Source organism: Rhopalosiphum padi, chromosome 1 (genome assembly GCF_020882245.1).
Source record: "Rhopalosiphum padi isolate XX-2018 chromosome 1, ASM2088224v1, whole genome shotgun sequence".
Lineage (NCBI taxonomy): Eukaryota > Metazoa > Arthropoda > Insecta > Hemiptera > Aphididae > Rhopalosiphum > Rhopalosiphum padi.
Window position 1 is genome coordinate 13,814,373 of NC_083597.1, and position 18,371 is coordinate 13,832,743.

Here is an 18,371-nt window from a genome sequence, read left to right on the forward strand (position 1 = left end):
CGTTTTCAATTGTCATTGATTCACAAATTGTAACTGTTTGATAAATGATATCTAAATATCTTAATACTCAAATGCAAAATGCTTAATTCAGTTAATTCTTAAGTAAATCCTTTAGGTAATAGGTATTCTAAAATTTCTAAACAGTAAACAGTAAATTGTATCCTAATAGTGAATTGTTATTTATAAATACTTACTTATCTATAATCGATTTGTATTTAGTATTTACGAGCGTGGGTAATTTTTCGAGGGTAAACATTAAATATCGAATGTTTATTACTGTTAACTGCTATAATAACTTATTAAGTACTGATACATTTATGAAAATCAAACAGCATATGTAAACAAATCTATACTTTGTACGAAAATACAATTAAAATTTATTTAATTCATTTTAATTAATTTATTATGGTTCGAAGCGGCAGGTAAGTTATTTTTATTTACATGAATAAGATTTAAATAATAATTTATTTTATAATTTCAGCGATAGAGTTCATCGTAAACGCTCAAGAAGTCGTTCACGGAGTCCTCGTCGCCATCGTCGTAGTAGTAGATCTCGGTCTCGATCACCTCGTCATAAAATACATAAATCAATGTAAGAATATGTTTATTAAATTTTAAATCCCCTTGAGTATGAATATAGTTTTTAATTATAAATATCTACTTTTGTTTTTTTAGAAATAAAAGGTTTGTAAATACTTGTGTGTAATATTGTAATATAATGTTTATACTGTTTTTATATATGCCTATTGATTAAAAATAATCATTAGAATAAAATGTTAAATATTTTTTATTATAATATTGAAACTAATCAATTTGGTTCAATTTAAATAAAATATATGTATAACTCTGCCAATTTTAATTATTAACATGTATATATTTATTTTTTTAGAAATAAAAGGTTTGTATATAATTGTATTGTTATTAAAATTTCAACTATATTTTGGTAAATACTTATACTTAAGTTAATTAATAGGGAAACTTTAAATAAATTACTATGAAAATTAATGTATACAAATAAAATATGGAGTATAACTGTGTTAATAATAATATTATATTATATATATTTTTCTTTTTAGAATTAAAAGGTTTGTAAATTATTATATGACATTTAATCTATTTAATACTAATACTAAAACGTTAGATAAAATATCACAATATATGCTTAGAATTGGGTAATATTTTTAGTATTGATTTTAAATGTTCAGGATATTAGTAGGAAGTCAGAGGACTATAGATTCTACAATATTATTTGTGCAATTCATTACATATTTAATTAGATTAACTAGAAGACTAATAAAATAAAATTGGTAGATAATTTGTCTATATAACTTGATAAATCAATACTTTGTAAACTATTTTGTCTAGATTACATGCATATAATTAATATAAATTCTCATTTATAGTTATTTAATGTGAAATAAGATTTAAAGCACCTAACTTATGATGTATATGATTAAACTTAACTTAATTAACAATTAAATGTTTTGTCTTATTGTGCTTAATACAAATTGTAAATTAATACTATATGTATCTATTAATATAGAAGAGACAGAAAAAAGTCTAGATCTCCTCGTCGTTCTCGGTCTCCGCGTAACAAAAGAAAATCACCAGAACGTAAACCTGAAGAAGTACCTTTTGATCCAACCAATCCAGATAAGGTTTTAATATTTAATAATTAATTATTTAATAAAAAAAAATATGTTCAAAAATTTAATTTAGCCATTTTTAGTTTTTTTTTTTACTTTAACTAAAATGTCTTTTTAACAGATCATTTGATGGCAGTCAGTCAAAATTGAATATACAGATAAATTGATCATTTTGTTCATTGAATAATGGCTAAACTAAATTTAAGCATACTTTTTTTTTTCTTATACTATAGTTATTAAGTTCTGTTTAGATAATAATTATTAAATGTCCTATTCTAGGAAACTGAACAAAAAAAACTTGAATTAGAAATGCAAAAGCGCCGAGAGCGTATTGAACGCTGGAGAGCAGAACGCAAAAAAAAAGAATTAGATAGTGTAAAAAAGGATGTTCGGACTACAATTATGTGTAAGTCTTTTAAACGTTTAAAATTTAATTTCAATATTCTTTAAATTTGTATTGAGCAATTTTTGTATTTTTGTCTTACCATACCTCAATATAAAACAGTAATTTAGTATTATGCACCACTGTGCAACAAGCATTACTATATCTTCTGACTACAGTTGTAAAATATTGCTGGAAGCAGTAAACAATATTGTGGCCATTATAAAATCATAAAAGTTTTATATCAGACAGCTAATAAATAACAAAAATAGGTATTTCTCATATTTTTTTCTGGTATATGATGGCATACAAGTACTTTATTCTTAATTTATTTAAAATATTTATAAATTTTATAAAGCATTATCATTAGTTATAAAAATTGAAATTTTCAGAAATTTCATAAAAATATGTGGCATTATACCAACATGTTTTTGATGATAATAATTCTTGATACAAAATAATCAAGTTATATGAGATTTTCATATTTTAAATAATTACTTAATTTTAGCCAACCTACAAATACCTTCAAAAAAATGGAATTTAGAAGATGATAGTGATGAAGAAGAGGAAGCAAAAAATAATGCAGAGAAAATGATTGAAGAAGAAGAAATTGATCCTTTAGATGCATTCATGCAGGTTAAAATTTTTTTTTCATTTTATTGATATCATATTATTAAATACGAGTCAAGTATTTAAGCTTGTGTTTTATGATCATTAAATTTTAACTGCTGACAATTTTTTTTTTAAATTTGATATTTGTAATAAACATTAACTAACTAATTATTAGAGTTAACATTTCAAAAATAATTCCAATAATTATTAATTTATTTTTGTTGTTAATCAACAATTAATTATCATTAATAGTTTTACCTGAGATAATCTTACATCCCTATTTGAGTATTTTATCGTGTTGTCCTGTTAAACTTAAAACAAAACACTTTTAATTCTGAAAGTAAAAACCTTTACACTAAACGAGTATACAACTAAATACAGTAGATTCTTATTATGTAGAACGTCGCTATCTCAAACTACATTGAAATCCCCTTGAAACTACCATTACACTTAATAGCATTTTGCTCTCGATAATTCAAAATAAAATTAATCGTTTTTCGTTATCTACAAATAATATTTTTATTCTAGTAAAAACCAAAATTTAAGTAGTATATTCAGTATAGTGATTGTGATTTCACGCGTTTGTAGTTAATATTTGTATAAAATATAGTGAAATGGAAAATAAGTATAAATTAAATGCCCTTACGGCTTACAATTAATTTTTACATTTTTAAAAATACAAAAGTAATATTAAACAAACTTAAATAATAGATTTAAAAAAAAAAAATAATTTATTCATTATTGTAATTTATTGATATGTATATAATATAAGTATTCTAATTATGCATTTTAAGCATTTCAATTAATTACTAATTTTTTTAAGAATTTTAATAAAACTATATCTCTAACTTTTTCCTGTTCCCCTTGAGATAGATTCTACATAACAAGAATCTACTGTATTTATTGTTTTATATTGATATACACACAGCGCAGCGATCGGTGGGTCGCGTCAAAATTTTCAACCCAAAATTATAAAAATAGCGCAGACAAGTAATATTTTCAGCGCTAAGCATTGTAATGTGTTGTAATACATAGTAGTATAGTATAATTATGAATCCAATGATTTTGTGATTTACCCTTTCTAATACTTAGTTTAAAGCAGAGAAAAAAAGTAACTTTTCTAAATTTTTTAAATATTTTAATAATTATTGATACATCACCAAAAAAAAAATCTGTTTTATTATATATCTTTAAAAGTTAGTACTATAAATAATAGTTTAAATTAACTGCACTTGTTTTATTTATTTAAAGTTTGTAAATTATAATTAATTTGAAAATATTAGATAAATTTTAATGTATAATTAAAATAGTATTAATCGTTGTGAAAATCATTAAATTTTAGGGTGTTCAAGAAGAAGTACGTAAAGTTAATAAAGTAGATGGACATCGAAGTAATTTATCAGAAAAAAATTCATTGAACGACCTTAAACAAAATTTAGGAGTTGACACTACTAGTTCAGGTGTTGTGATTGTGTCTGGAGTAGCGAAGAAAAAAGATAATAACACCAGAGGTGAACTCATTGAGCAAAATCAAGATGCCTTAGAAGTATAAAATAAATTAATTAAAAATTAATAGATACTACATGTTTTATAAATGTTCTAGTATTCGTCTGAAGAAGAACAAGAAGATTTGAATGTAGCTGCAGCTAGTTTAGCCAATAAACAAAAAAAAGAATTACCGAAAATTGATCATGCTGAAATGAGTTACTTACCATTTAGAAAAAATTTTTATGTTGAAGTTCCAGAAATAGCTCGTATGACTTCTGAAGAAATTGAAAAATACAAAGAGGTAATTTAAATGTAATACATGTGATAGTTTATTATAATATTTTGTATATTTTTCATCAGGAATTAGAAGGTGTTCGAGTAAAAGGAAAAGGGTGCCCTCGACCAATTAAAGTATGGGCTCATTGTGGTGTGAGCAAAAAGATTATGGATAATTTAAAAAAACATAATTATGAAAAACCTACTCCGATACAAACACAAGCTATTCCTGCTATAATGGCGGGGCGTGATCTCATAGGTATTGCAAAAACTGGTAGTGGCAAGACTCTGGCGTTTTTATTGCCAATGTTTAGGCACATTATGGATCAACCTCCTTTAGAAGATACTGATGGACCAATTGGTTAGTACTTGCATATTGAGTAATCAGTTATATTTTTTATTTCAATTGTTTTTTCTTTTTATCTAAAGGATAAAAATGTACAGTTTGTATAACATTTTAAATTCTAATTAAAACCTAACTGATGATTACGTTTTTTGGAAAATTTGTGCGTAATAAAATAAATTGATGTTTCAGTTAATACCTTATAATATATTATAGTATACAGTATAAATGATTTAAAGCAGTACCCAGAATAATGTTTCGGCCTATATTATTTTATGCTATAAAATACAAGAATGAAAAGACATAAATGTTTTATTATTTTTTAAAACTGTGTATTGAGTTAATTCATATTTTCTCAAAATTTATATTTTAAAAATATAAGTTAGTTATTAAAAATAGAAAATGGTTGCAATTTGACATAAATTTAACATACCTATAAAAAGATTTAAAAAAATTATTGTAAGTTTTAAGAGGACATAGAACCTGCATTTGTTGTCTCAGTCTTACACACGTGCGACATAGCAAATTTTTGTTCACAATTTTCAATATTGAGCTGTTAGTTTTGATATTAAAGTGAACTGACCTATTATAAAATTTAAAGGTAAGATAACTATCCAGGGCCCCATGTAGCCTTTTATTGATATTATTTTTAAGCAAGTTATGATCTTTTTGAAAGTGTACATTTTAAAATGATCATAACTTACCTAAAAATAATAATATCAATAAAAGGCTTCGTGGGGCCCTGGATAATTATCTTACCTTTAAATATTATTAGGTCAGTTCACTCTAATATCAAAACTAACAGCTCAATATTGAAAATGGTGAACAAAAATTTGCTATGTTGCACGTGTGTAAGACGGAGACAACACATATGGGTACTACTTCCTCTTATGGTTTTACATAATTATTATTGATTACTTTATTTAATAAACTTAAATAATAGTTTCTTTGAAAAAAATTTAAAAATTTAATTTATCATTTTTTAATTTAGCTATTGTTATGGCTCCTACAAGAGAACTTTGCATGCAGACGGGAAAAGAAGCACGGAAGTTTACAAAGAGCTTAGGATTAAGAGTGGTATCAGTTTATGGTGGTACTGGAATATCTGAACAAATTGCAGAATTAAAACGTGGTGCAGAAATTATTGTGTGTACTCCTGGCCGGATGATTGATATGTTGGCTGCAAATAATGGTAAGATTTTAATTATATTTCCAATCACTCAAATAGTTAAATAAATAGCTATAGTGTAGATTTATTACTAATTTATTTTTATTATTATAGGCAGAGTTACCAATTTAAGACGAGTAACATATGTAGTATTAGATGAGGCTGATCGTATGTTTGACATGGGATTTGAGCCTCAAGTAATGCGAGTAATTGATAATATACGCCCAGATCGTCAAACGGTTATGTTTAGTGCTACATTCCCTCGTCAGATGGAAGCTTTAGCTAGACGTATATTACAAAAACCTGTTGAAGTCCAAGTATGTTTTTTTTACCATGACAATTTTTATTTATATAAAAATGTTTATTTAAATACATTTATAGATTGGAGGTAGAAGTGTTGTTGCCAAAGAAGTCGAACAGCATGTAGTTATTGTTGAAGAAGAACAGAAATTCATGAAGTTGCTTGAAGTTTTAGGAGTCTATTATGAAAAAGGAAGTTGTATTGTGTTTGTAGATACTCATGAGAATGCAGATACGCTTCTACAAAAATTATTAAAAGCTTCCTACCCATGTATGTCATTACATGGTGCTATAGATCAATATGACAGAGATAGTACAATAGTTGACTTTAAAAGTGGTCAAATCAAATTGTTAGTTGCTACATCTGTTGCTGCCAGAGGATTAGATGTTAAAGATTTGATATTAGTAGTTAATTATGATTGTCCTAATCATTATGAAGATTATGTTCATAGATGTGGGAGAACTGGAAGGTAATTAGTAGTTACTAATTATATTGATTAAACAAATAAATTGAAAATGTTAATTATTAAATATAATTTTTACTATGTTACTTTAAATTTTTAAACTAATTAATTTGAATTATAATTTAAAATTAGAGCAGGTAATAAAGGATTTGCATACACATTAGTTTCACCTGATCAAGAAAGATTTGCTGGTGATTTAATAAGAGCTTTAGAAACATCTAATGTATCTGTACCAGAATCATTACGTACCATGTGGCTACGTTACCAAGCAAAACAGGCTGCAGTAAGTAGCACTAACATGTTGTATAATATATTATTAATTCCCCTAAATTTAAACTTACTATAATCTATTCCAAATAAGTCTGGAAAAAATCGTGCAGCCAGGTCCGCTATCACTGGCTACAGTTATCAACACTTGTCATGATTAGTCGACGATTAGACCACCGGCAGATCACGTGACATACTTGCGTGAAACCGGTCGCGTTTTGGTCAAACATTTTTCCAGACTTATTTGGAATAGAGTATACAAAAAGATTTGAATCGTGAAAATTTATAGCTTTAATAAATTAGTTTATAAGTTGTTCATATTAAAGTTTTCATAAATAAGTTACATACATATATAAAACATTTCTAAAATTGTATTTTTATATTGAAGCACAACACAATTTTTTTTTAATTTGAAAGAACATTCAATTATCAAAACAAAAAAAAAATGGTATAGGTTTAACATTTTACTAGCGTTATTCAATAAGTTATGAGGAACTTAAATAATATGTGTCATCTCTTTCAACCAGATTTGTCATAGTTTCCTTTTTTATATATGTAAAAGTTACTTGCTCTACAGAATAGCATAGCATATATGTATATTTTCGATTTTTTTTTTTTTCATTCATTGATTACATTAGTGGAACCAGAAATTTTTTAGTGTTCAGTTTTTTTGAAATATTTAAAATCTTATAATTTTATATCTTCACCCCATCAAGATACAAATCTGTTCTTTAAGAAAATATTTCTGTAAAGTAATTTTAATAATTCAAAATATCACACATTTATTTATAAGTAAATCAAACATCTAAAATAACATATTTTGTTTTGTAAATAAATTTATATAAAGTGAACAACTTTTAAACATAAAGATAGGCAATTATGACAGCCCTAACCAAATTATGTCCTATTCTAAATATTAATACTTAATTAATATTTTTTACATTTAACCAAATTGTTTCTAATAGTTATGATTCCAGTTATTTAATTATAATTTGAAGAAAAAAATCTGTGTGTGCTCCTTTATCTAATTATATACTTGAGAAGTATTAAATTCTTTTATAATACCCATTTTTTTCAATTACAATTTTAAAACTAAATAACTAAATAATATTGATTGAATATAGTAAGCAAAGTTATATAATTTTTTTTTATATACAATTTTTTCAGACAATCATTTTAATTTTTAAATACTCCCATAGTTTAGAACAGCGGTTACCAACATTTTTACGACCACGGAACCCTTGAGAAATAGTTTGTTTTGTGGAACCCCATTTTTTTTAAATAATATAAAATAATTTTTTCAATTATCACATAAATCTGGCAGAACCCTTAAGATTATCCCATAGAACACAATTCAGGAAACACCGGTCTAGAACTTATAGGTTATTAATTTATCAGAAGTCATACAATTCAAAAAGTTAATGTTCAGTTTTAAGTATAAAATATCTTTTTTATCTATAATTTTTACCTTTAAAGTTACTAGTAACATTTTTACACCAAAATGTATTTTACTATTTTTAGATTACATATTATACTTTACCATGAAAAGTAGTAGCAACAACCTTCAATTAAAATAATTAACCAATGTCCCATATACATGGAGAATATGATATTAAAAGGATATTATACCTGCATGTGTTGTATCTATCTTACTAATGCAAAACATAGTAAATTTGTGTTAAATGGATTCCATTTTATGCTGTTAGCTTTAATATTTGAATAAATTTACCTATTATTAAACTTTAAGGTAAGAATATTATCTAAGGCTTTTGTTGATATTTTTATATTTAAGTGAATTATGTTCATTTTAAAGTTTTAATATTTTACATAGCTATAACTCATTTAAAAATTCAAATATCAATATAAGTCTAAATATTGCCTTAGATAATATTCTAACCTTGTTTCTAACAAAATAAAAATGATTCTGCTGTATGCACACTGATTATTACATTAGTAAGATGGAGAGAAATCATACAGGTAATGACATCCTCTTAACAATAATAATATTTTTAGGAAGGAAAACAAGTTCATACAGGTGGTGGTTTTAGTGGAAAAGGGTTTAAATTTGATGAAACAGAAGCTGTTATGGCTAACGAAAAGAAAAAATTACAAAAGGCTGCTCTTGGTCTTCAAGACTCTGATGATGAAGACATAGAAGGAGATATTGACCAACAAATTGAAACAATGCTTGCTCCTAAAAGAATCGTGAAAGAAGTAAAAGCTAGTGCTATAGGACTTCCAAATCTAACTGGCTTGAGTAATTATTTTTGTTATCCATGTTTAATATTTATTTCTAGTCTAAACTATTTTATGCAATTTTAGCCTAAATGTCAAAATATTTATGAAAATTACTTTTATTCAAATATTATTCTACAATACATTTCTTAAAGAACGCTTTTTTTAAATTAGTTAAAAAATATTTTATTTTTCAAAAAATTACATAGCAGTTGACACTTAACAAAAACTGATTACACAACAAACTGGAATGATAATAAATTAGAAAAATGTTGAGAACATAAAGATAAAAATGGCTACCAATTTAAAAAAGCGTTCTTTTTAAGACACCATGTATTTCTATTATTGTATTTTCTAATATATTTTTCAATTCATAAATAAACTATTGTGTTTTAGTGGAAGTAAATGGAACTCCTCAAGCATCAGAACGACTTGAATTAGCCAAACGTTTAGCTTCGCGTATCCATATTGCTAAAAACCTTGGTCCAGATGCTAAAGGTGCATCACAACAAACTGCAGAAGCTATATTAAAAGGGGGTCTTGCTAGTTCTCAACCCGTTATCACTGCTAAAACTGTCGCTGAACAATTAGCAGCTAAATTAAATACTCGACTGAATTATCAACCAAAAGATGATGATGGCGAGAGTGAATGTGGAGATAGTCCTGAAGCAGGAGTAGAAGAAATATTTAGAAAGTATGAAGAAGAATTAGAAATAAATGATTTCCCTCAACAAGCTAGGTGGAGAGTTACTTCTAAGGTGAGTAAGAAATTTCTATACAATGTTCATTTTTGTTTAACATGTTAAATATTATTTTAGGAGGCCTTAGCACAAATATCAGAGTATTCAGAAGCAGGAATAACAGTCAGAGGTACTTATTATCCACCACCTAAAAATCCTCCAGAAGGAGAACGTAAACTGTTTTTAGCTATTGAAAGTACTGACGAATTAGCAGTATCTAAAGCAAAAATAGAAATCACTCGTCTTATCAAGGAAGAATTATTAAAAATGCAAACTTCTGCGCATCACATGGTCAATAAAGCCAGATATAAAGTCTTGTAATTGCTATTGTATTTATTTATTTTTTTTTTTATTAGCAAAGTACAATTTTTAAATATTTATATGGTTTCAATAAAAAACTTGAGTCTTATTCAGTAGCTTTAGTTTCTTCATAAGCTGAAACTGCTTTCTATATATATAAAAAAAAATATATATCATTAGAACATTATTCTACTACAATATTACTAAACATATTGCATACATTAAATGTTTTTTTAACGTGATTTAACATCTGATTCAGCTCTTGAAAACCACGTTTGAAAATATCTTCAACAGTGTAGCCATTTTTTACTTTTAATCGCAAATAAATTTTATTTTCTGACGGATGTCTTATGGAATAAGCACAAAAATCTGTTTCAGGAAAACTTTCTAAAATATAGGTTAATAATGAACCCAGCGTATGTCCTTCATCTTCAAAAACAAATGTTCTATCTAGTTCTGAAGGTCCAGTATTAACATCATCTTCTAATAATTCCTGAAAACATCAAAATACTATAAGATAATTATCTATTGATAAATAATTTTATAAATCATATTATGTTTCATTGACTTTAAGTAGGCGTATGACAATGTTATAATAGAAAATCTATGGCTGGCCCTAGAAGAATTTGGAATAAATCAAGGTAAATGTAAGCTAATGTCCTATGTAAATACATATAAAAGGACTAAACGTTTACAATGCCTGAAGGTCTGAATGGGAAAAAAACTACAAAATTGTATACTAAGATCAAGATTAGAGAAAAATGGCAGTAAAGGTCTTAAATGGGTTATAAAAGCTAAAAGAAGGATAAGTCTACATTAGACAGAGATCAATAGCTATGGGTTATCATCAACATGTGCAACAAAGTGTTATCAAATATAAGTACCTTTTTCAATTACAATATTTTTAGTACCCCAATATTCAAAACTGATCAAAGTTTAAAGCCAGTCATAGTGGGTGACCCTAAGTATAATTAATTAAATAGTAAAAAGACTATTTCTACATAATAAAACATCTAAGCTAATTATTTATTTTGAGTCAATCAAAATAAAACGTTATCACTGAACTCGATATAGTTGTGTTAGTTAAGTACCAAGTAAGTTATAATATTGATCACTATTGGATTCTAAAAGACTATTGTTTAGTTTAAATATAATTAATATAATATCCTGAATTGATGTTTACATATTACTATCATACATTTTAGATTTTAATTGGTCAATATCTTGAAATACTTATGCGTTCAATTAGCATTTTTCAAAACAAAAAAATACGTTGTGATAAAATTTGAATTTAATATATTAATGTAGGTAGATTCGATCAGCAACTCACCGCCATGACACATGAATTTCATACACCTAAAAAGTAAAAATTATAAAATTGTAAGTAGTCCAGTCTGATCGAACTCGATGGCAATACAGCACGGGATTTTCAATAATGGAAAATAAAAATTGAAATTGGGAATATTGGTACGAATAGTGTGAATGTGTTTGACTGTGCCGATGTGATAGTCTGATATACGGTCTTAGAAGACCGTGGTCTGATAGTTAATACCAATGATACCAAACCAATATTACAAAACAGATCTGTGCCCTAGGGTTACGTATCACCTAGATCCCGCGACAAGTAGATCCACGTACGTCAACTGGATCCCTTTGGACATTTAGAACCTCAAAAACAATTTAGATTTCATATTAACTATAATCTCCCACGTCATTTAGGTACCCAGAAATAGGCGGTAATTTAAAAAACTTGTCTAAAAAAAATACTTAAATAACAATTTAAATTTTAAAAATATTATAAAATAGTATGAAGTATAAGAAGTTACATGGCGTTAGTAAAATCTCTAATTCCATTAATTATGATATTAGATTCGATGTTTTAAATAAGTAGTAACGTTTCATTATATTCTAATATACACGATATATGAATTATCGATTATGTTAATGTAGAACTTATATATAATTTTTAAAAGAACTTGCTCAAATACCTATATATTATAATAGGTAAATACATTAAAACCTAACCATTAACCTAACAGGGTGACTATACTTATTTACAAGCATTGTATGACCACTTATTCCTTTAATGTTAAATTTATATTGGACTTATTTATAAGTTTATAATATTTCTCGTTTCTTGATATAAATAATTATTTAATTGGTATTTAATAAAACAAAATGTATGCAAGGTAACTATAAGATAAGAATAACAGTGTTAGGTAATTTTCCACACCACCTTTATTATTAAACGACGTACAATAACATTGTCCGTATTGTTTAATAACTTTATGAGGTATTACACTAGGCGCGTTTTTTTATTGTGGTGTCCCCAGTAGGCCTAATCCACATTGTAAGCGAGAACGCATCATATGCAGGGGCGTATTTAGGTAGGGGTTTTGGGTTCTGTTGTCCAGAACGGCAAATTTTTAAAGATTTAGAGGGGCGGCAAATTTTTATTTCATACTTTATGAGTACTGGCGCAGTGACGTCAATCATTAATAATTTTCACAACACATGTGTGCCATAGACGTATAAAATACTATAGTATTTATATAACATGGTATTCTATGGTATTAACAGTTTGACCACTATTGCGCGGCGTAGAAGTTTTTTAATTTTTTTTTAATGGGGAGAATGCGGCAAAATATGTGTTGCCCTTATCCTAAAATTCCTAAATACACAACTGATCATATGAATGCATTCAAATAATAAAAAAAAAAATATACAATAACTTAAACTATGTAGGTATTAATAAAATTATATAATATAAAACGGGTAATGTGTTTAATATATGTGTGTTGCCGGCCGGCGATAGTGAATGTGTTGGATGAGTGGATAAGAGATGAGCGCTAATGCGTAAAGGGGGGACAACTAAATTAAGATGAGCTTCTTATTGATGCTGCCAATCTTCCTCCGGGTTGAAACGAAGCCGAGTGCCGACATATTTCCCATCAGCTTTGTGACAAATTCTTCTTCACTAATAAATATTATATATTTATATATAGTATACTGTACCTACTAAGATTCTAAAAATTATAATATAATACAAACAAATCCTTACGACAGTTGATTATCATCAGTTGAATTTCTTTTTGCTGCTGCTAGACATCCTCCGTGTTCAAATACAGCCGAGTGCTGACACATTTTCCATCAGCTTTGTGACGAATTCTTCTTCACTAATAAATATTATATATTTATATATAGTATACTGTACCTACTACGATTCTAAAAATTATAATATAATACAAACAAATACTTTCGACAGTTGATTATCATCAGTTGAATTTCTTTTTGCTGCTGCTAGACGTCCTCCGGGTTGAAACGAAGCCGAGTGCTGACACATTTTCCTTCAGCTCAATGACAAATTCTCCGTCGGTGGGTAGTCCATGATCCACCCAAATGTTCGGTTCCTATAAAACTTCAACTAATGTGCTGATTAAATGTAATTTAAATTTATAGTAAAATTTTAATGTTTAAGAAATCTATGTTGGTGTTCTTTTATTTTTGAATTTAAATTAATTTGAAATTTTATATTCATAATTTATCAGTTAAAAATATAAACATGAACTAAAAAGATTATAGTATATTGCAGTTTAACTTTCTGTTCGGTGGCCACCTTTTTAATTCCTCACTCTCTTTTATAAGAAAGTTAAACAGCACAATAACTATAAAAAAATATAAATTTAAACATACACAAAGACGAACTAGCTTTGTGATAAGAAAAAAAAATTGAAAAAATTGGTAATTTATCAACGTATTATTAAAATAAAAAGAACACCTAAAACCGTAGTACAGTATATTATCTGAAAAAAAAACCATAAAAATTAAATATAATTTAAGTAAATATTCATAATATACTGTACTACTGTTCAAAAAATTATATTATTAAACAAACACAGCCTTGCGACACTTATTTGTGTTATTCAGATGAGCTTCTTAATGATACTGCCAATCGTCCTCCGGGTTATAGCGTAATTATTTCACTTTTTTTGTTTTTTCGATATTATAGCAAGATCTGAAATTTTTTGTTTTATTTTACTATTTACCACCCAAAGTACCAAATAGATTCATATTTGCTACAAGAATTCATGACAAACAAAAAATAAACTACATAATTGTAAGATCATTATACATTTTTCGGATCTAAGGTGTACTATTTTACTACTATTCTAATATAATAAAATCGCGAATAATACAAATAGTACATGGTTGTTATTTCTCACAATTTTTGTGTACTATAACTAATGAGTAAAATAAGTAGGCATTGTGTACTATTTTTTCATTGGACCCTGGAGAATAAAATATGCGTCTACATCAACTACATCGTCCGACTAGCGCGGATTGTTCATATAAATTTGTATATTTTATTTTTAAGTTTAAAAAATAATTTTAATCCCAAAAAAGAAAATAAAAAAAAACTTACTTAAGCGTCGACTGTTCCCGTGAAACCGAGTTGTGTCAATCTTCAGACTATACGTAGTAGTGCACCGCCGCCGAAGAAACTGCAAATTTTCTTCATATCGATCTTCAATCGTGATTCTAAATGAGAATAAAAATTCATTTTTATGAAAATAAACAGCACGAAATTAAAATGAGAGTACTTGTCATGTACTTCAGTACTGTTCATTAAGACTATTATAGAATTGTTAATCGTCTTCGACGAATGTCATCGATTGTCGTATACCACTGCAGATGACGAATATTATAATATGATAAATTTATGGTTTTTTTTTTATAGAACTCTTTGTGTTATTATACGATATTTTTTTCTATTTTAGCTGTTTGACATATGAACGTAAAATTGAAACATTTAAACTATAGACCAAATCTTTATAGTTATTGCAAAGTATTAATATTTTATTCTAATGAAAATGATTACAAATTATTTAATTTAATCTATAAAAATAGTGAACTAAACAAAAATAATTATATTATTATATATATTTAAAAAAAAAGAATTATGATTTATGATTAATATCGTTATGTTTCTGAGTTATTATTTCTGCATACTTTTGGTTTTAATCACGCAGTGCTTTAACTTAATCTTACATATTTTTACATGTAAACTTACATATATATATCTGAAGACACCTTTCATAATAAAAACAAATTCATACATTTCCTTTATTATGGTTTCATGTAACAAATAGTACCTAGTCAATGCTTTGAGGAATTCAATTTTCAGTACCATTTTACAAAATAATCAAAAATTACATTAAATTAAAGATAAAGAAGTAATTATATTACAGTGTTAGTTTATACATTAGTGATTAAGTTTATTACTGTAATTAGTGTGTGAAATTTGAATTTGAAAGAAACAGTCATTCAACCTTCATTAATAAGTATAATTTTGATGTATTATTATGACTTATAATATTATATGTTGATTGCTAAGTATTTTATTTTTTTTTTTTGTGTAAAGTTTGACAAGCTACATTTTTTCCGAAAACATTGCATTTATCATAATTATTATTATAATATTGTATAAATAATAAATATAATTTATACCGTATTATATTTTTGTTATATACTTTTGAGTTAATAGGTACAACCCTTTCGTCAAATAATTCGAATAAATAATATCTTAAGATTAATCTATACGTATGTCAAAAATGTCATTGTGTCCGTATAGTATAACATGTAAAAAAAACTTTTATGTCCCTACAAATAATGTTTTAAATAATAACAAAATATCGTAAATATACATAATTTCAAAATATTTTGAAAAAATACTATTTGTAAGAAATACTCTCATAAGAATTTAATTAAACTAATTAAAGTTTTAAGTATCTAAGATTATACGTTTTTGAACTATAACAAAATATAAAAATTATTTGAGAAAAAATATTTATTTTTAGGGTGGGTGTATAATAAACATTTAATAAGTTATAGGTATAATACTGAACTTCAAATAGTCATAAAAAATAATGTGACTTTCCAGTAAACATATTATTTTTGTTTTAGGTTAAAAAAACTAATGAGCATTAGTATATTAAATTTGTATATAAAAAGACAATATTATATAAATATCTAATGAAAAAATAATTTGAAAATTGTATAGATTTAGACAAAATTTGTCAACATTTTGATTTTAAACGTTTATAAAAATATAATATCGTGACTATACATTTTTTATTGCAGTAATTTAGTGACTGATGAGGAACATTGTATTAAATTTTAAATCATATTTGCTATCAATAATTTTTATCGGCTTAAAAAAAAAAATTTAATTATTTAAAATTGTTAAAATGTTTTTATAATTATACAATGTATATGAAATCATAATGTAGAAAGTTGGTAAAATTTTCAACATTCTATGATTAGAATTTTTGAACCAAAACTTATTAAATTAATTAATTTTGTCGAAATTATACAAGTATATAGCGTAATGATTCCAGTTTTTTCGACATTATGACAAGATCTAAAATTGTTTATGTTATTTTACTATTAACCACCCAAAGTACTAAATATATCATATTTGCTACAAGAATTCATAACAGATAGAAAATTTTAAAATCAATATAGATTCATTGCTACGTCCAGGATGCAAGGTAATATTGACGAATTTATTTTATTCTTGGCTATTTTTTAACTTTAACCTTTTAGAACTCTCATGCCATATTCACAAATTAAAAACAGTTTGCGGACCAGACAAAAATAAAAATTTTATATTCTTAAATTATTTACAAGAAAAAATTATTATCTAGAACTTTAAAATAATAAAATATTAAAAAAAAGATTTCGTCGTTTAAGAATTTAAAACGGGTCGTATACAATAACCTGCCGGTCGCCGGCTATTGGAAATAAAATATAGTTCTAAGTAATCGGGGTGGCAGCTTGTACAAGTCAATAAGTATTTATTTAAAGTATAAAAATGAAATTTATTACTACCCTAAAATTATAGGAAAATTAACCTACGTAAGTATCCTTCGACGCTTTTCGACGAAATAAAGCTGTGCCATATTAAAGTTCAAACGTGCACCGTCATCGAAGAAATAGCTATATAAGTAGTTTATTTCTTCATTCGTCTTCTTTACGCTTAGGAATGAAATTATTGAAATATTTTATGAAAATGAGAGTACTTGACATGTACTGTAGGCTATTGTTTGACGACTGTTCAATAAAATTATTGGAATTGTTAATCGTTTTCTACAAATGACAACGATTGTCGTTTGCCATGGATGTCGGATGATAAATATTATAATTTTTTTTTTTTATACAACTCTTTGTTGTTTTATAGGATTTATTATTATATTTTAGCTCTTTGACATACGTAAAATTGAAACATATAAACTAGACCAAATCTTTATAGCTATTGCAAAGTATTAATATTTTATTCTAATGAAGATGATAACAAATTATTTAATTTAATCTATGAAAATAGTGAACTAAATAAAAATAATTATATTTTTAAGTATTTAAAAAAAAGAATTATGATCAATATCGTTATGTTTCTAAGTTATTATTTCTGCATTATTTTGATTCTAAGCACGCGCAGTGTTTTAACTTAATCTTACTTATCTATTACATTAGATGCAATTACCTCTGTCTGTAGATATTGTGTCTGAAGACACCTATCATAATAGAAAAAAATCATACATTTCGTTTATTGTGGTTTCTTGTAACAAATAGTACCTAGTCACTAGTCAATACTTTAGTTAATCAATTTACTTTTTAAAATTAAAATAAAATATATTCATTTTTATGAAAAATCCGCTACCCGGATGATGTAATCGATGTAGACGCATATTTTATTAATTTATATATAAATTATATAATATTGATCTTCAAACAGTCATAATATAAATTTCCAGTGACCATTTTATTATTGTTTTTGCATTAAAAAAACTAATGAGAATTCCTATAAAACATTTTAAAATTGTAGATATAAAAAGAAAATATTTATATGAATACTAATGAAAAAATAATTTGAACATTTTAAAAATTTTAAAAATTTGTAATAATAAAATAATAAAGAACACTGTTTATATATATATACAGTTTGAAAATATTTTTAAAATTATAACATAAATAAGAAATACTCTCATAAAAAATTAGTTAAGACTTTAAGTTATCGGTGTATAAGATTATTTGTTTTTAAACTATGTATAGTATTATAGTCTATAACACAATATAAAAATCGTTTTACA

At 25.8% G+C, this 18,371-nt stretch overlaps 2 protein-coding genes across 2 annotated transcripts; one reads left to right on the top strand and one right to left on the bottom strand.

Moving 5' to 3' along the window:
• Positions 1 to 35: 35 nt before the first annotated feature.
• On the top strand, positions 36 to 10,330 carry LOC132917424 (probable ATP-dependent RNA helicase DDX46). The gene is made up of 15 exons (XM_060978161.1): positions 36 to 422; positions 482 to 592; positions 1,544 to 1,658; positions 1,926 to 2,052; positions 2,537 to 2,664; positions 3,983 to 4,186; positions 4,244 to 4,429; positions 4,489 to 4,765; positions 5,739 to 5,939; positions 6,030 to 6,232; positions 6,297 to 6,685; positions 6,812 to 6,962; positions 8,960 to 9,203; positions 9,578 to 9,939; positions 10,000 to 10,330. Exons 1-15 carry the CDS (start codon positions 406 to 408, stop codon positions 10,240 to 10,242), a joined length of 2,958 nt encoding a protein of 985 aa, XP_060834144.1. The 5' UTR covers positions 36 to 405; the 3' UTR covers positions 10,243 to 10,330.
• Positions 10,230 to 11,734, bottom strand: LOC132917431 (probable DNA-directed RNA polymerases I and III subunit RPAC2). The gene is made up of 3 exons (XM_060978168.1): positions 11,552 to 11,734; positions 10,442 to 10,714; positions 10,230 to 10,369 (listed from the first exon to the last, which is right to left on the bottom strand). Exons 1-3 carry the CDS (start codon positions 11,555 to 11,557, stop codon positions 10,328 to 10,330), a joined length of 321 nt encoding a protein of 106 aa, XP_060834151.1. The 5' UTR covers positions 11,558 to 11,734; the 3' UTR covers positions 10,230 to 10,327.
• Between the last annotated feature and the right edge of the window lie 6,637 nt (positions 11,735 to 18,371).